The following is a 19,736-nucleotide window of genomic DNA, read 5'->3' as shown; positions in this document are numbered from 1 at the left end:
GTTTTTAGGATTAGTTTAGAGTACTATTTATTTGTTATTTATCATTATTATTCATTATTATCATTTACTATTATTATTTACTATTTCTTATTATTATCATTTTATGCAGAACCTTGAGGCATACTCACATCTATAAACATCCAAACCCCATATCTTAATATTCAAACATCAGAATATTAAGAACTAAAGTTACAATCACAATAAGACACAAAAACTAATCGCAAAGAGCCGTCTTGCAGTATAATACAGCATCGTATTGTTATTCTTATTATATCATTGTATTGTTATTCTTATTATCTCATCTTATATATCTCATATCTCATTTTATCCTTGCCTTAAACTTGCAAAGATTTCTAACATCGTACACAAATAACAACTGGCAACATACTTTGAATTTGTAATCTTTGTTGTTGACAATACCAAGCTTCCGCAGTTTCAGCCCAATAAAATCAATTATTCAGGCACAAAGCCACAGGATCCCTTATCAAAATTATCCCTCGTAAGTCTGTGTCACAAGTGTACTTTTAAATGCATTCAATTGGCTACTTATAATACGAGCAACCACATAAGAAACGAGTCCGCAAAATAAATGCTTAGATAACAAAATAAATGTTTTAAAACAAGATTGTAAACAACTTTAACAAGATAAACAAATGTTTTAGTACAATTCTTTGGTTAGTTTACAAATTTATGTCGTAAATTTAAAAATTTGTCGCAATAATATTGGTTCTCGTTTTCACATGTCCATTGTAAACTTTATCAGTTGTGCGACTTTGTCCTTGTATATAGTGAATTTAGTATTGAAAAGTATTATGAAGAGTTTTTCTTAACATGGAAAAGATTGGAAAATGGAGAACTCTCTTATCAAGTTACTATGGCTAAAAAGGGACAGTATCACAAACTATTAAACAAGTGTGTTGTTCTTTGCAATACTTCAAAAAGATGTTATAGCATTTAATACTTCAAGAAAATATTATAGCATTTGGTCGCTGCTCAAACCCAATATTGGTCAGAAGCAGATAGAAAGGTTAAACTAAACACAAAGCAGGCGAAGATTCAGATTATAGAAGCTCTTAAACTAAAATAGGAACTCTTATATATTATCCAATTTCCAGTGGAAGTAATATAAAAGTTGTTCTATTTGTAGATTTTTCAGCTTAAGGTACAAGAAAATATTTGCGCTGGTCAAATACCAAGGATGGACTAACCAGACTAACCATGCTTAAGTAAATAAAGCAGTCATTGGGCCAAAGTGAAGGATGTAAACTATGACCTAATGTTCTTTACAAACAAAAATTCAGTTGGGCAATAATATCTCCAAGCGTACACCAATTGCATACCCATTTAAGGGAATTGTTTGCAGTCACAGATGGCTAACCTAATGCTAAGCTTTCCGAAAGAAGTGATAAAGCTTGAAATAAATATCTGATGTCCTACAAATCCGGCCCTAGTTCTAAGACCAGGTAAATGTCTGTCAAGTATAATTCATATGATATTTTTTGCGAACCATAATAAAAATCCAGGCTTCTGTTGCTGCAAGCAAAAGGTACCTGCCCATGCCATTCCAGGGTTCGACACACAGTATGATCTTACAGCGAAAATCAAACTAAAGAAGAAGCAGACAAGAATATGATGATTCTGAACTATTTCATTTAAATGAATAGAATTTTTTTTCTGATAAACTATATTGCTGGTATTCTATGTATTCAATTCTGTGTTTATTTAGAATGTTGACGTAAAAGGTTCATATTTAGAATGTTGACGTAAAATAGCTGTAAACATTATTCGGTATAATTAAGAATTCTTGTAATAACGCGTATCCATGTAAATGTCATGGTATCATGGACGTATAAGAGATGGACGTGTAACTCATTGTTTTACATCAAAGAGGCCGAAGAAATCAGCGAACCATGCGAGTTTCCGAAAAACTCTAAATTTTCACCCGCCAACAAAAAAATCTATTAAAATGGCTGCCCACAGATTTAAAACAGAAACTCTGATCACGTGGTTATAGTTTAAACTTTTATGGCATTTGTAAAAACTTTTATGGCATTATTAAACTTTTATGGGATTTAATAAGAATGTTCAGGATAAAGTAGCTACTGCACGCGTTGACAAATTACTAAACAAATTACAGCAAGGCAAAGGAAATAAGTTGTCGGCACGAACAGATTTGATCATTTTTTCAAGACGAACATTTGTAAGTTTTTTAAACTTTTAAAAAACCTGTAAGGATGATTTTAAAATGACTAAAAAAAGTATAGCGAAATATAAAAAGCTCCATTAAAATTTTTTGTCAAGATCTGTTTTCATTCAATTTTTTGACCTTTTATTCACCAGCCTTAATTTTGTGTATTTTTTTAGTATTTTTTCCGATATGTCGCCTTTTTTTTGCCTCAACTACTCAATAAGCTCCATAATATATATTCCACTATGCATTATTTTTTAGTAGGTGTATTTTCTAATGGGTTTTTTTGTAACTCATTAGATAAAGAAAAACTTTTTAAAAACTTATTTAAATTTATAAAATTATCTTGCAAAATGCGGCCAGATATTTCATGTTTTCGTTTTTTATATTTTATATAATATAATATTTCATTTGTCATAAAACGCACATAATAACCCGTTTGTTTTTGTCCAAAAAAATTTGGTTAATATATTGCTGGTAAACCATGTTACGTTAATATTAAATACTTAGTTATTCTTGCGGTTTGCCATAAATTGGCTTTGCTAAATTCTTTAAAACTGTGACAAATTATTTTTTTCTTTATTGGATTTAAGTTCATTTTATGTATAAGTTATTTAACCTTAACTGTATATATTTCTGTATATATTGTTAAAGATAAAAATAGAAAGTTCTATAATATTCATGAAATGGAAGTCTACAGCAATATAGTAGATAGAGTAGTTCCCTGGACATGAAACCATTGTTCTCTAGGTAACTACAAAAGTAGTTGATACTTTGTATTATTTATTATATCTCTAGTTATACATGTACTAAAGTGTTAAGTAAATGATCTCAATTTCTATATTTATCATCAGCGTTCTTTCTTAAAATATTAAGAATGTTTAGCTATATAAAATTAAGCTTAAAACTTGGTTCTATTGCTGTTATCTTTAATAACTAAAAGGAAGTTGATGTGACTGGTTAGACGAGACCAAAAATTTTTGACGAACCTGACAGACTTTAATATAATTTAATTTCTATTTTTTAAAACAAAAGATTTGTAACAATACACAACGAGCATGTTTCGCAAAAAAAAAAAAACAATGTCATTGCATGTCCATCTCTTAAACGACCATGATGGTATTAATGCATAGGTATTGAACAGTGCCATAGGATTGTAAAAGTTCAACACCAATTACCATTTTGTTTTTCGGTTAATAAAGAATGATAAAGCTAAAAGTACAAACACCAATCTCAGTAGACGATAATTCGTCTGACTATTCTTTCTCGTGAACTTTGGGAAGTCAGACGAGAAAACTTTGGTTTTTGCGCAAATGCAATTTTTCATCTACCGGAACAAATATGTTCCTGCGGCTTTTCTCTGATCTTAATGAAATATCGTAAAGTTTCGGGGGGTTAATCACACGTTGCGCCAAAATTTAGTTAATTAAATTATCAGTGCTATTCAGCAGCAGTATAACAAAAGAAAAAGATAATTTAAAGTATGCTTTTAAAAAAGTTTGTGATTTATTTCTTATTAAACTTCTGAAGGATTACGAAAAAGAAGCTTTAAAAGCTCTCAGCAATTGCATATTACCCCCGTCCTTAAACCTGCAAAACGTAATTATATTTCGCCATTATTCATTTTTTTAAATAACCAAAGTCTTCTCGTCTGACTTCCCAAAGTTCACAGGAAAAAAAAGTCAGACGAACTATCGTCTACAATCTCAGATAATTGAAAGAAATAAAATTTATAATAATTTACATATTTAGATATACAAAATAGTAAGATTTTAGTGTTACCTCAAATGTTTTATATTATTTTGTTTCAACCTTTCAAGACACATGCACAGAATTGCAATTTGATTAAATTTACTAAAAATTACAAATTACTTATGATTATAATTTTGTCACAGCCAAAAACATGTGGTGTTTTAAACGCAAGGAAAATTCGGTTTTAATAGACTTCAGAAAATTCGATTTATCTTAAAAGACTGGTATAGAAGGTGGTATTTTATTCGTTTTTAACAAAAAAACAAAATGCTGATGTTTACAGTAGATGAAGAGGGTATCAATGAAACGGAGACGCAAGATTTTCGAGACCTTATTTAATAAAATTCTTTCTTTAATATAATTCAAATCTGACCGTTCAGTGCACAAATCGATTAACCCCATTTTTCAAAAAGTTGAGAAATGCGATGAAAAAATATAGATTGTTTTTTTAAATTCTTTTTAATATATAAATTTGAATATATATTGTATTATGCATAAATACAGATAACATGTGATGCATAAGTTATTGGACAAATTAAAAACTAATATCTTATTTACAAACAAAGAAAAAATTATGTTTTTTTTTTTAGGGTAAAATATTTTTTGAATAAAGATCAGTTATTTCTTTATGAAAAAAACTCCATAATCTGCAATAGATTTTCATAAGCAATTACAAAATATTCAAACCAATTTCTTTTAGTTTTGATTTGATGCGATTAATCAAGATTTGCTATTTTGAAGCTTGAAGATTTTGAACCTATTTTGAAGATTCCTTCGTAAAACCTTTTGAACCAAATGTCCCCGAAAGTTCTAAATTCATTGTGGTTGAAGCACATTTGGTGGGTTGGATTTCTTCTCAACATAACTGACATATTCGTCCATTGAATATATAGAAAATCTTAAGAGCAATGAGAACTTGCAAAACCTGGCCAAAATAAATAGCTAAAGTCACCATAATACTTGTTAATGAATGGAAGAAGCAGTTTTTCTATACATTCATTAACATAATCTAGTGTATTGATTCCTACAGCCTTAGAAGTATGAAGCAGTGGTTCAGACATACCATGCTTCGATACGGCTATCTACATTAAAAAATTTTTCTGAAATTTTTCTTCTCCTACAAAGTAAACGCTTTCAAGAAATGTTTCTTTGATGTTTGTGTATTCAGAATTTCCAGGCATTCTTAACAAAAATTTTTTATCACCTGGAAAACAAAAGCATTTTTCGATGGCCTGAAGCGATTTTATGTTAAAGAGCTGCTTAACTCGTTTTCCGCTTTCTATTCTTTGCTTTTATTTGATGTTTAATAATGCATTTGGTAGTCTTTTCATGTTTTCTGTATTGAATATTGACTTTTTAAGACCCAATTTAAGACCCAATTTTCGACTGATAAGTCTCTTTAGTTAGGCTTTCTTTTCTATAGTCCATTTTGCCGGGCGATCAAAGTGCTTTTTATCAGAAAAAGACTGGCCAGGTTCAAGTCTTTTCAAGCTATCATAGATTGTATTTTATATATAATAGAAAAATTTTCCTGACGCTTTTAAATAAACGTGTCTTACGTAATAAAACAAACACTTCATGTATATTTTTTTACATATGGATCCAAGCCACGTGTTTGCTAAGTTAGCTCGGAAATATTAAAATTTATCCGATAACTTACGCATCACTCGTTACAGCTTTCATCAACTATATTAATTTGATAAAAAAGAAAAGCAAAAAAATAATCGTTAGTAATGCTACAATTTCTTAAAATTAAGTAATGGTAAAATAACGATTTTCACGTTATATAATGTTAATCCTTTTTTATTCAGAAAGGTTATTATAAATATGAAAAGTTAATACCAAGTGCTTTGACACTTAAACCTAAGATTTTTCAATAAAGTGGAGTTAATCGACTTGTGCACTTCACGGCTCATATGTAAACTGATGTAAAGGAATGCGAACGTATTTTAAAGTAAAAAATTAAAATATACGGGTTTCATTTACATCCACAAAAGGTATAGTGTAATACCATGTCCTACTTCACCTTTTCCAGCTTTTACTTGTTTTTAATATTGCATAAACTCACTTGTAAATAATACAAAATGACCACTAATTTTGGCAAATCAAAATTCAACATTGATATTAGTTTTGTCTAGGTGGACCATCATGTTGACCATACTAATATTTGATCGAAATTGTTAATAAGAATCAGTATAAGAATAATTTTAAGTAAATTACAAATATTCTTCAACTAAAAAATGCAGCAGTATATATCTGATAAACGAATATAACTTAGATCGATTAAAATTCTAACGGACTTATGTAGGTCCAAAAAATGTGGCTATTCATTTAATGTCATTCAAGATAATTACACTTTTTTATTTACAACATTTTTTTAAATCAGTGGAGTTCTTTTCTAACAGCTGAATTAACCGCCAGTTAATTTTCTCTTAGTTTTTTGTTCAATTTTCGTAGGCTTTTAAGAAAAGTAATTAGAAACGCTACAACTTGACACAACACGAACGCTTCGATTTAATAAGGCAAATTATTTAAGTAAAACGAGCAACGTTGCCATCAAAACCACTCCAATCATAGAACTGCTGAATCTTGCAGAGGAGTTAGAAACATCCGTTGGTTTAATCAACCCTTCTTGCTCGCATATAGATCTTTTTTCTTCAGTCAAACACAACGCATAGTCCATAACGTGAAATATATAGTTTTGCTCAACAACCCCAGAAACTAGATGAGCTTGAGGTCCACGAGCGTATATACCTGAAAGAAAAAAAAGGGAAACGATAAGACGTCTATTGAAACCAAAACTGAACTATTATAGTGATTTAAATAGTATATTCAAAAAATTTTTCGCACCAACGTCTTCTCCTCCGTGGGTTTCATCTTCTAAAGGCACCAAGCTTTGATACCTATACTCTGGATCTTTAAGATCAGCTTCAGTGAGACTTTTCCTCTCCTTATAAATCTCAGCACCAGGACCAGTTAAATATCCTAAAGTTGAGTATCTTTTGTTATCTTGCGCAATATATTCATCTGTATTAACCAAACCGAATATGGGATTCCCACGTGTTTGGTATCCACCAATTGTAAACACGTGCGAATGATCAGCTGTTACTATAAGGAGAGTATCGTCTAAAATAAACGGGTAAAAAGTTTTGCGATCTTCTTTTTAAACTACGGTAATTCATAGCAGGTATTTCATTAACAAAACTATTTTGCTTGGACAATATTTTACTTTCTTCAACAAATTACATATATACTCTAAGTGTAAGGAACTATAATGTTATCTAAATAAACCTTGATCAGTGATCTCTTTAGCTTTTTGAACAGCATCATTTAATTCAACAGCATCATGAAGAGCATGGAATGCTTTATTATCATGGTGGCCATGATCGATTCGACCACCTGGTTAAGAGTATTAATATTTAAATAAAATTATGTAAAAAAATCAGTAGAATAAATAGAGAATTAACAAAACAACATACAACAAAAAGACTACCAGAAAAATATTTAGAAAAATAAAAAATCAACTAAAAGTCACACCTTCAACTAACAAAAAGTATCCTTTTGGATTTTTGCTAAGAACTTTAACAGCAAATACAAGCATTTCGACTAAAGAAGGTTCCTCATTTCCTTTTAACCGGTAATAAGAATAGTTCAAATGACTGTAGCTGAAGATTCCTGTTTGAACAAAAATGCAAATGTCAAATTAGAATTTCTTGTGAAGCATTAGCCCAACTTAATCATGTAACATGATTTGTCAGGATAACTTGTGTAACATGGTTTATCAGAATCATTTTCTAAAACAGAAAAACGATTTCATCTTCATTCATTTTTAAACCATTAAATTTCAAATAATTACTATTTTGAAATAGATACTTGTTGCCATTTGTGCAACTGCAAATCTAATAATTGCTAAAAGGCAAAATCTTGTAAAAGAACTGTCAGGTAACTAAGGTATTTGTTTTTAGATTCAGGCATTTACTTTTAGGACATATTGTTCATTTCTTAATATCAGCTGATATTATCCTGACATAGTTAAATGCTTTATTTTCTTTGTTAACAGCTGTACCATACTTACAATTATACTTTAACAACTACTGTATTCATTAACACTAATTGATATTCTAGCAGCATGCTCTCTTGCTTAATGCCTCATTTCATTAATATAAAATGTTTTATCTGCATTTTCTAAAATTTAAAATCAGGAAAAAAAAATCAAAATTTTTTTTTCTTTCTGTGCACTTTCTGATTAATGAAGGAAGAAAGATAAAACAAAAGAAATATGTAGAGGCATGTAAATAAATCTTACCAAGCACATGATCAACTTCATTTGGTTTTAAACTCCTAAACTGAGATGCATTTGATACATATTCATATTTAGCTTTATTAGTAGATTTTTTAACCCATTCCTCTGGAAGATTTCGTCCATCACCTCTTAAGCCTTTCTTATCTACTGCTGAAGGATCATTTGTTGTATTTGGAAGAAATCCTGACCTTCCTCCACCAAAAGCTACTTCAAGGCCATCTCCGTACTTATAATCAATCAACTGGCTTGCTGCAAAGAGAAAGAATAAAACACAAAGCCTTAATAGCACTTAGAAATGTTTTAAACTGTGTCATGCTTATTTTTATAATTAAGCTAAAACAAAACTCAGAACTTGATATGAGTTAACTTTATTCAACTTTAATTGATTAAATTTCTAATTGCTTGTGTCTCCCTAAAGCAACAAACTACTGCACTGATTGAGAATTTAATTCCAAACAGCTGGTTTATTTTATTATTCTTAAATAGTATTAATCTTGATTATAATTCTATTCATTTCTATTCAGGTTTGTTTATGTTAATCAAGAAGATTTTTGAAACTTGATCTTGGTATATCTGCATATCTTCATGCAGTATATACATTGTGCTTTTTCTTGATTTCAGTAAAGATAAATTTGCCAAGCAAAAAATACGGAAATCAAGTTGACTACTATTGGTATTTAATTTATAAGAATGACAGATCATAAAAAGCCAACAATAACATTTTAAGACTTTTGGTATTTCAGTAAAAAACTTGGTAGTCATAGCAGCCTCAGACTTCAGTTTTTTTGTTTTCACAAACTCTATAAAATAAACAACAACTTTTCTGCTGCTTTTAAAATAAATAAAAAGTACACACCTATGTCTTTACATCGAGGATCATCAACAGCATTGTCATGCTCCCATTTTCTTGAAGCAGAACTAGAATACACTGTTGATGGAGTTGCATGAGTAAGGCGTGTTGTTGTAACAACACCAGTTGATAATCCAGCTATTTCTGCATATTGAGCCAAAGACAAAACTTCATTGCCAATTGATGATGCACAATTTTTATAAATTGTTTTTTCATTGACATTTATTGTTCCTATTAAATTTAAAAAGTTACAAACCAGATTTTATTACAAATTAGAAAATATTTTTTGTTAATAACTAATTTTTTTTAGTTATTAGTGTTTTTTTACTCTCCCCTCTATCCAATGTAGGTAATGAGTGCCCATACATTTATACAATGTGTATTTTTTCACAATTTGTTGATTTATTTGTTTACCTGTTTCCTCTAAATCAACCCTATACCCTAATTAATAAAATTAATAAATAAATTTTTCTAAAGAAGATTCCTAAAGATTAACCGAAAAGGAATCTTTGAAAAAACATTCATCAAAATATTCTTCAGTTTATTAACTCAGCTTCACTTTCACTCAGTTTATTAATTTTATTATTAAAAACAGAGAGGTTTATTAAAAACATGATTGAAAAAAACCTTAATTTTTTTTAAAAAAACCTACAGCTATTGGTTTTTTTAAAATTTTTTGCTGGGCTGGTGGTACTACCTTGGGTTTGTCAGTTGAAATATGCATGTCTGAACTGATAGTTAAAAATCAACCTACTGTTGTCAATTGATTTTAATTTTGGTTGAGATATTACTTTTGGATATGTTGAGAACATATTTGTGGGATAAGCAATATTGTTACAATAGATGAGCCTTTCTTTTCAAAAAGAAAGTGAAGGGTGGGAAAATGAACTATATTAGTAGGCAGTTGGTTACTATAAACCAACTACAAAAAAAGGTGGCTTGATGCAAAGACCAAAATTGAAAAATTGTACTGCAGTATGCAAGAACCACATTTTAAGCCATAATAGATCAAACATAAAGAGTATTGATTGCTTATTATAAACTTGTGTGGTATGAGAAATTAGGCTCTTTAATTTCTGGCATCAAGTTGCTTCTTTTTTGTATAACCAATTCAACATCTTATTTTTTTTAAAATAGTATTTTAATAATGTTAGATACTACAAACTTTAAAAAATATTTACCAAAATAATGATTAAAGTATATTACCCAAATTTGTCTTAACTCCTGACATAAATGCTGTTGCGGTACCAGCAGAATCAGGAACTTGTGAGTCAACATTATATGTTTTTGACAGTGCAACATTGTCAAACTCTTCCCAGCTTAAAATATTTTCCTCACCTACGCAAAATAGTACAGTTAAGTAGTCAAATGCTTTTGTAATAAAAATTTATCTTTAAGTTTTTTTTTTGTTAATGCATAGTTTATAAGATAGATACAAAAAAGATTCACCTCAACCTCTTACATTTACTTAAATTTCTTGTTAATTTCATTTCTAAAAGATATTAATGTAAACAATACAAAAGAAACATATATTTTTGCTAGTATCACCTGTTTTTTTTTTATTTTGCCCGTCAAGAATGCGTGCAGCTGTAACTGTTGAAGGTCCCATTCCATCACCAATAAATAAAATAACATTTTTTGCCTTTTTATTTATTTTGTTTACCTTTAATTTTTTTTTGATAGTTTCTATACCATCTTTAAACCATTGGTTAGTATTTTGTTGTTGGATTACAGAATATTGAAATTTATCCTCAGTCTCTTCAACCAATGAATATATCTTTCCATTGGAACTCTCTAAATTGAAAAATGTAAATATTTAAAAGAAGTCAATCTATAAGAAGAAACTTACACTTAAATAAAAATACAATAAAAGTGAATACTTTAAAATGAATCAAAGTATAGAATACAAGTAAAAACCAAGCTTGAAATTTCCACCAACAAAACAGTCGAACAGAACATATAGTAAGGTTTTTGTTTCTCTCACTTTTTTGATTAACTTATGTAGGCTTGACGCGAGCGAATAAAGTCATTATAATTTTGAATTTTTTTTAAACCTGACAGATCTGCTCTGCTCAGAAAATAGAACTGAAATGAAACACTCGCTGATGTTTACAAAAAAAACTATTGTCAATTGGACCAAAAATTTTGAGTAAAGAAAACCTGCTGACATTTTTTGATGAGAATTATTATTAGATTTTTTTAATAAAAATTTGATTTAGTTAAAAAACACAAAAACGAAACTTATTTTTATCCCAAACTCAATCGTTCGATTTTGATTCAAAACCCATCTGTCAAACTGGATGTTTTTTTCATTTTTTGAATATGGAAGAAACTTCCTTTTGACCTAGGAATGTAAATTACTTCCGGTTCTAACCCTATATTAGAAACGCGATAACATTTTCTAATTTCAACCCAGTGTTAAAAAATTTTACGAGTTTGTAAATAATTTTTACACTCCATCTTCGATATTTTCTTCGTCTGGCTCGCCAATTTTTACATTGTTTTTATGTTTTTATGCATCAGAATATTTTTTGAATTTTATGAATATTTTTACGTCGAAAGTTGGTGTTGTTAGACTTCTAAATAATTACGGAAAAAGTTTACATTTTGAATTGAAACTGGTAATGGAAACTAGAATTAAACATTTTTATGCACGCGTGGAGAAAACTTTTTATCATAAACTTTACTTTAAAACTGGTATTTAAATCGAATTAAGACGGTTGAAAAAAATTTCCTGGACGCCCGCTCATCTTCATGAGCTAACGAAGCGTAACTTAGCGATTTCAAATCAAATCAAGAAATAAAGCGAACGAGCTTTTCATCAAACTTGCGAAACCAGTCAATATATATAGATATTTAAAAACTGCTGTTACCGGATCCTCTTCAAAAATGGTTTGGAAACTTACTTCGATGTTTCACTTGTGCTGAATCTAATGCAGCAAGTAACAGCAAAAGTGCCAGAAAACTGTAAAATAAAGCCATTGAGATGTGCCTGCTTCAATCTATATAACTTTTGACTGAGTGAAGATTGAGTAACTTTTGTTTTTATAAGGTGACAAAGCGCATTTGAAATAGGATTCAAAATAAACCAAATATTTGATTCTGTTGTTTTAGATAAATTAAAACGTATCGTGCAATGTTTTAATGTTCTTTTGTGTAGAAGCTCACTCAAGCGTGTTATATATGCTTGAGCTAGGCTTTAATGCAGGAACGTACTTTGTGGAATAATATCAACAATTTCTATTTTTCACATTTTTGAGTAGAAAATCACAGCTTGATTATTAAATTTAGCACACAGTGATCGCCTCTGTTAATCTAAATTAAGCTATATACACAGTGAAAATCCAGAATACTATTAGTGACAATCCATCGTCGCTGTGAAAGTTTGTCATTATTGACACAAACTTTAAATGTTTCAATGAAAGGATCACCATAAAAATGCTTTTAACGTGAAAAGATCGAGAAAAATATTAACTAAGATGTTTAAATAAGCACTAGTTTATCCAGATCAACTTCCGCTGGTTGAATGCATCGCCGACGCACAGTGGAAAATTGTAGAGCAACAGCATATCATAAATGTTTTTTACTAATGTCGCTACTGTCATTATATTTCAATTTTATTTAATAGTTTAATGGTTAATCATTACTATAATGCAGGAATTTCACATAATTTTATGTAAAAATAAAAGATTTGAAGCCTTATTGTTTATTATTTTTGCGGATGTTCATTTCAAACCTGTTCGCTTCATCACTTTAAAAGTTAATTTTCTAAAAAACTTTCTAGGAATAAGTATAAAGTATTATACATTTTTGAAAGGCTCATGTTATGGAGATTTTAAGAAAATTATACATTTTTACTTATATGGTTCTGTTTAGGAGTAATTATTTGAACAATAAAATAAATGAAAAAAATTAATATTCTTCAAGTTCACTGAGACTTTTGGTAGTTACCCACGCTTCCCCACGCTTTACATTTAATGTAGTATTGTAGCCTAGGTGTTTATTAAAAACATGTATAAGAATGAGTTGCAGAAACGTGCGGTTTCCGAAATTATCGAGAAAAGAGTGATAAAAGTAAAAAAACAGAAAACCGCTTTTTATCGTGGTTTCAAATTTTGTTCATTTATAACAATAGCTTGGTATATGTTTTTTAACTTATTATCAATTTTTTATTTATACCATGGCATTCTTGTATTTTTGCACTCCTTTTGTAGTGAATGTACACTGCCAATATATAAAGAGTTGAAACATTTATATCAGTATAACAAATTCACAGTGGAAATTAAATCAACTCGTATGAGTATTGAATATTACTTTAGTTACTTTTGTGACTTGTTAAAATGACAACTTTTAAGTGTTTGAAATGTAAATTATTGCTTTCCTATATTGATGGAGGAAAGACAGTTGAGGCACTGTCAACAATTTTAAAAGAAAATTATCAACTTTCTGAGGACAACTTGTGTTTCATCATTAGTGATATTCAAAGGCACATTATTCCGTCTTTTAATAAACTATGGATACTGGCGTCACGGAAAAAGGAAGCTTTTTTATCTAAGAACAGTGATTGGTTGGATATTGTGTATCTCTACCTAACTCAGAAGAGACAATTACCGACTCCACGCCATCTACTTCTTTTGAAAAACGCGGAAGGCCGTGCGTGTCTTATGGAGATTCGTCAGAATCCAGCAAAAAAAAGAAAAAATTCCATGTTGCTTAAGGAATATGGATTCGAGCATATTTTTAATACATATCTTCAGGCGTTGCATTTAATAGGAGAAGAAGCAGAAGCAAAACTTGTGGAATCATTAAGGATTGCTGATAAAGACAACAAAAAAATTAATATTGAGTTTTATAGAAAACGCAAGCCAGAAAAATATGCTAACTGATGAAGAAGCACTCAGCGTGTTTATTGATTCAGATTTAACAAAAGCACAATATTTGTACATGAGGAAGGTGACTAATGAACGAAATTGTTCCATATTTCCACCATATTGTAAAATTCAAGAAATTAAACAGACCTGCTATCCACCATCTTCTGCAATAGAAATTACGAACACACATCCGAAAATTCTGGAACTACAAGATTTATTGGATCACACTGTAGCTAGAATTTTGACCATAGATTCCGTGTACAGTATTGAATTCAAGCATTTACTTTCATATAGTAAATAGGGCTGTGATGGTTTCACTGGCCAAAGCCAATACAAGTAGAAACTTCCAGAGGAATCTGAACTTATTTCTGATGCAAATTTGTTTACTAGTTCTTTGGTGCCTATCAAACTAATTGATATAGTAACTGGCGCAGTTGTTTGGCAAAATCCGGCACCTTCATATGTTCGTTTTTGTCGACCTATATGCATAGAATTCTGCAAAAAGATTTCCAAGAAAACTAAAGCTATTGTAGATGAAGTAAAGAGCCAAATAAATTCTTTGCGTGAAATGTGCAAGAACTTGATGAAGATACTCTGCAGCTTTTGAAAGTCAACGAACTGATTTCAGGAACTGAAAGTCCCTATGTAGTTATGATATAGTACCTTTAAGGTGGTACCAGGGTAAAAAACGGCTATTTTTGATAAAATTTTGAAAAATACCAAAATTAATGTTTTGAATTCTTAAATCTTCCTATTTCAATATGCGTATTGCAAAAAGTCAAAAATCTTCTTAATTTTAATCAAATTTGGCCTTTTCTTAAAGAGCAGTTTGGTTCTTGCTTCATAACAACGACCTTAGAAACGCTTTTTTTCTCGCTAAATCTCAATTTTTCAGAAAAAATAACTTTTCATAGAAAATAGATAATAGGCTGAAACTTTGCAGGTTTAAAGATGAACATATTACGAATGTTGTCTGTGAAGCAAATTTTTGTTATTTTTTATTTAAAACTCATTTTTATCATGCTTTGGTCCCAAACTACCTTTAATTTTATATCTTAAAGTTCGAATGTCAACCTGGTAAAATTAAAAATGTTTTAAAAAAATCTGTTTCATTGACAACATTCTTAATACATTAAAGAATTCATGTTCAAATTTTCAAGCAGTTTTGACTCTTTTTGAGTTATTTATATTAGATGAAAGAATAAGCAGTTTTGGGGGTAACATAACACTAATTATGCGCATAATTAATGACGTCATCACTAAAATTTTTTTTTTTGGGCTACTGTTTTATATATTTTTTTTGTTCATTAACAGAAAAGAGCTAAAGTCTATTAATAGTTTTCAATTTCTTGTTAAAAAGTTACCTTTACCCTGGTACCACCTTAATATACCTATACATTATTTCATAAAAGCAACTATTTAAAAATTGTTATTAAGAAACTCTTTTGAATATTTCTATAATTAGTAGGTAAGCACTTTATGTATTTTTCGTCCTTTTTAATAATTTTAAGGTATTTTCATACATTTGTAAAGCATTGTGTTAAAGTGTAAATTAACAAACTGCCAATTTTGAAGTTTTTGATTTTTATTTATTTATTTTTAATATTGTATTACAAAAAATTCTTATAAAAAGTATTTCTCAAGAAGCGTCATATACTACTTTACATTTGTGCAAAATTTCAAATCTCTATTTTTAGTAACAAAAAAGTTATCGATTTTTGGTCCGAAACACACCTTTATTTTCCACTGTGCGACGTATTGGTTAAATGCGTAAAAAGTAGTTGTATGACTTTTGAAACACTTTTTGTTGAAATAAATGGGGTGGTGTAATTTTAAAGCAAAACAAGCGTTCTATTAAAGAACGTCCGAACTTTGGTCAAGTCTGTCTTCCGCGCAAAAAGGGTTTTTATGTGATGTTTTTTTCGAAGCAAATTACAAGATTAATTTATCCAATGATGCTATGATTTTTATTATAGGATGATCTACGTTGTACGTTTTTCTGGAATTCTAAACTGTATAGGTCTTATTTTTTAGAAAGCGGAGGGAGGGGATGTCGAAAAAGTTGCAGTACTAGGTAATTTTAAAAATGATGGTACTTTCCTTTATTTAGATAGAACTTTTCATTTTTTAATGTAAAAAAAGGATTGTGATCTCACAGACACATACTTGCGCATGCGTACGCTATTTGAAGATAAAATTTTGTACGCATAAGTAAGTCAGTTTTTGAAAGGTTGCACAAGACGGAACGAATGTTACTTAAAACGACCCAGGGAGTTTTATTTTTAGATCAAACCTGAATCTTCCCTACAATACTTAAATAGAATCTTATTTACAGAAAAAATTGAGGAGGTTTGGAATAAAGATAGCATAGTTTGCAACAAATAGTTGAACAAAATCTGGTACAATTTTTTAGTACTTGCTTATCGAGTCATCATTCTTTCTCTTAATACCATTAAATCTGAACTTTTAAGAGATTATCCAGCAAGGATCGTTTTTGAATACGTTTGGAAGTTCTTAATAATATTTGGTTTCATCATTTTGTTTTCATTGCTTTCATTGTAACCTGTTTTTTGTAAGGGTCTGCGTCTCGGAATCGTTTTCTCGAAATGAACCGGGAAACGCGTAACTAGACAAGAAATTTCCCGGAAAAAATCAACGAGACAAAGGAAACAATTATCCCGGAATAAAGTTATAAATCGGGACATAATTTTTTCTCGGAATTTAAAAACTGTGTCCCGGATAATAACGAAACGTTACGAGACAGATCAATTATATTAACTAAGGGTCTGCGTCTCGGAATCGTTTTCTTGAAATGAACCGGGAAAAGCGTAACGAGACGAGAAGTTTCCTAGAAAAAAATAACGAGACGCAGACCCTTAATATTAACTAGATATCTTACTCGCGCTTTCGCAGTGAAGAAAATATTTTGCCAACCAAGTTTGTTTTGCCAGCCAGAAATGACGCACAGTGACTCAAAACAGCAAAAAAATGGCACTAAAGCCCTCACAGTTTTTTGGTAAATATAGTGCTCTTTTTTAAATAATATTAAATTAGAATGATCATTTATTTAAAAAGTAAAAACAGTTTTTTAATAAAACTTATATTTTACATTTTATGGTTAAAAGAAGTTAAAAATTTTAATATTATTTTCAAAGAAATCTAAAAAATTAGAGATTTTTATTTAGTAAAAATGGAGAACTTTTAATTTAAGTTAAAGTCTATATTTACTTTGAAGATAATCTTGTAATTTTATATATTTTTTGAATTTGAGTTTTTTACTTGTATGACTTGTTTCAACATATCAAATATAGTTTCAAGAAACATTTTTATCATCATATGCTACTTAGAAATTTGTTTAAATGTTTTAATTTGAATGATGATTTACTATTCAAGAGGTGCTAGATATTTGAAATAGCATTACTTAACAGCTTCAGTATTTCCTGTCTAATATACAAGTAACATTTACTTAAACATTATAGCGAACGTAATGTGATAATTGTCAAAGAAGTTATAACATAAAATGTTAAACAGTGTAAAGTGAAAAATGATATAGAGTACTTAAAAATGTTTCTGATATATATTAATGATTTTAAAAACAACAACAACAAAAAGGTTAGATCTTATCCCGAATATACGTGAATTAGGAGTGGATAAATTACCATTTTGGAAGGATTTACTTAACGAAATCAAATAAAACTGAAGAAATTAGCTAATAGAACATAAATTAATGCTACTTTAGATAGATTTATTTCAAAAGTGAAGAAAAAACTAAAACATTGTGGTAGAAATTATGATTCTTTTATAGAAAAAGAAGACCAATGGCTTCAAAAAAATCTTATGACCAATAAAAGTAGCCATTTTGGTTCTGGAAAACCCCATAAACAATGGGTGGTCCTTAGAGAGCAAAGGAAAAGAGAAAAAATAAAAGAACTAGGTATTGAACATCATGCTCTCTTGTTAGTCTCTGCAAAAAGTACACTTTTTAAAAAAAGTCAAACGTTTTATAGATCAAAAAAGTTGAAGACACTTTGGATAAAATCTTTCCCTTAAATATGAGTGTAAAACAAACTCTTGCATTAGAAGTGAATACTGACCTCGGCGGTAAACAATATCAAATGATAAGAAACTTAGCCCTTGGACATATATTTATCCACTTCTTACACGATATTTTAGTGGAAAAAGTTAAATACTATCCCAAAAATATTTTTTTCCCCCTGATTTCAGTTGCTACCATTAACTTTTATAAAGCTGTGTTTATATAGATGGTATAACAATATCAATAATAGCAGCTGAAATAAATAATGGTAATAGTGTCATAAATTCTTTATTTAAATTTCACATTAAAGATTAACTAGTATATCTCGTTATGTCTCGTTATGTCTCGTTAAAAAGATGTAAATTCCGGGAAATTGTAAAGCTCCTTTTTTGTCCGGGACATCTCGTCTCGTCTCGGTATCGTCCCGGATTTCGACTGAAAGTTGAAAATTGTCTCGATATTTGTTGCTAATCGGGACAAAGCTTTTAGGATCGTCTCGTCTCGTCTCGATTTAAAAGAATAACGAGACGCAGACCCTTAGCTTTTTGTTTAGTTTTATTGGTAAATTTGTGAGACAGGTTTAAAAAAGTTTTTTTTTTACATGTAAAGCGTGTTTTGAATGTATAGTAATCGGTCTTTACACGTAAAGCGTTGATAACACACAAATTGAATCTCAGTTTTAGCAGGTGCTTTTGGTACTAAAAACAGCTGATGTCGAAAAAATGTCGTAAAGGTGTAACTAACAAGATTGTTGGAGTAGATCAACTGCACCGGGAACAGTTGATTCCGAAGCTACACAAAGAGTAGATGATTCTTTTGTCGACCTGGAAATAAATGTTCCGTTCCTGTACCTGAACTCTTTCGGCGAAGTAGTGGTTTGTTAATTGCTAGCAGTTATTGATTTTGTGGTTAAAAACAAAATGTATAATTTTATTAGCATGTATTTTAATATGCGAGGGAGAGTTAAAAATTATATGCATTTCCTTTATTCAATATATTCGTTTATTTGTTTACTTCTTTATTCATTTATTCGTGTATTTGTTCGTTTATTTAATTTACTTCGTTTGTTCAATGATAAAAGAAAAACATCATTTTTCGATGTTATTTTGTTGCTTTTCAACGCACTTGGTCTATCAGTCAACAAGCTTCCAAATAATTCTCGCCTTCATGGTTTTAACAGTTGAGCAAACATTAACAAACTTTTGTGCTTGAATTATTTAGTAAGTTGTCTTGGAACCCATCGCGTGCGGACTTTATAGAAACCATGTTTATTAAGAATGATTTGAAAGGCAGAGCAATGACTAATTTGAAGAGAACAAGCAACTTTATCAATTGCATATCGCCGGATAGACATTACCATATGTTAAACTTGCTGAATCTTCTTATCAGTGGTAGAAGTTAAAAGACTTTCTGCTCCCTTTTCTTGCATCACGCCTGTGCGGCCATATTTAAACATATATATTCACTTATAAACACTGCTGCATAGAAGTGCACTGTCCTAGTATTGTGTTAAAAGCTTCCAATTACTTTCAGCCCCTAATACCGAAATACTTACAATTACTTTCAGCTCCTAATCCTCAAATATTTATAATTACTTTCAGCTCCTGATACTGACACAAAACTAACTGGCGCTATAAGCTTCAAACTTTGATCACATGACCACAACTGGACTAACTATTATTACGCACGCGCAGAGCGTAGTGTGATAATACTAAATATGTGCAATAGCAAAATTG

At 29.9% G+C, this 19,736-nt stretch overlaps 1 protein-coding gene and 1 long non-coding RNA gene across 3 annotated transcripts in view; one reads left to right on the top strand and one right to left on the bottom strand.

Moving 5' to 3' along the window:
* The first annotated feature begins 1,938 nt into the window (after positions 1 to 1,938).
* LOC149880070 (uncharacterized) overlaps positions 1,939 to 19,736 on the top strand; it is a 46,047-nt gene continuing 28,249 nt past the window's right edge. Inside the window, exons 1-2 of the long non-coding RNA XR_016446244.1 lie at positions 1,939 to 2,200; positions 15,999 to 16,038. This is a non-coding gene — a long non-coding RNA (uncharacterized LOC149880070). The remainder of the gene's footprint in view (positions 2,201 to 15,998; positions 16,039 to 19,736) is intronic.
* On the bottom strand, positions 6,259 to 12,342 carry LOC145194803 (alkaline phosphatase-like). Of its 2 annotated transcripts, none has more exons than XM_090070190.1 (9): positions 12,000 to 12,342; positions 10,642 to 10,887; positions 10,300 to 10,431; positions 9,100 to 9,324; positions 8,247 to 8,492; positions 7,478 to 7,615; positions 7,232 to 7,339; positions 6,791 to 7,066; positions 6,259 to 6,694 (listed from the first exon to the last, which is right to left on the bottom strand). In XM_090070190.1, the coding sequence occupies exons 1-9, from the start codon at positions 12,073 to 12,075 to the stop codon at positions 6,468 to 6,470; spliced, it is 1,674 nt and encodes a 557-aa protein (XP_089926316.1). In that variant the 5' UTR covers positions 12,076 to 12,342; the 3' UTR covers positions 6,259 to 6,467. The 2 variants fall into 2 exon arrangements, with proteins under 2 accessions (XP_089926316.1, XP_089926317.1); XM_090070191.1 differs by lacking the exon at positions 12,000 to 12,342 and adding an exon at positions 10,974 to 11,510.

This window comes from Hydra viridissima, unplaced genomic scaffold (assembly GCF_058129835.1).
Source record: "Hydra viridissima isolate aposymbiotic clone 2 unplaced genomic scaffold, HvirCarnegie_v1 scaffold_13, whole genome shotgun sequence".
NCBI lineage: Eukaryota > Metazoa > Cnidaria > Hydrozoa > Anthoathecata > Hydridae > Hydra > Hydra viridissima.
Note: the sequence above shows the minus strand (reverse complement) of the source record. Positions and strands in the feature narration are given on the sequence as shown.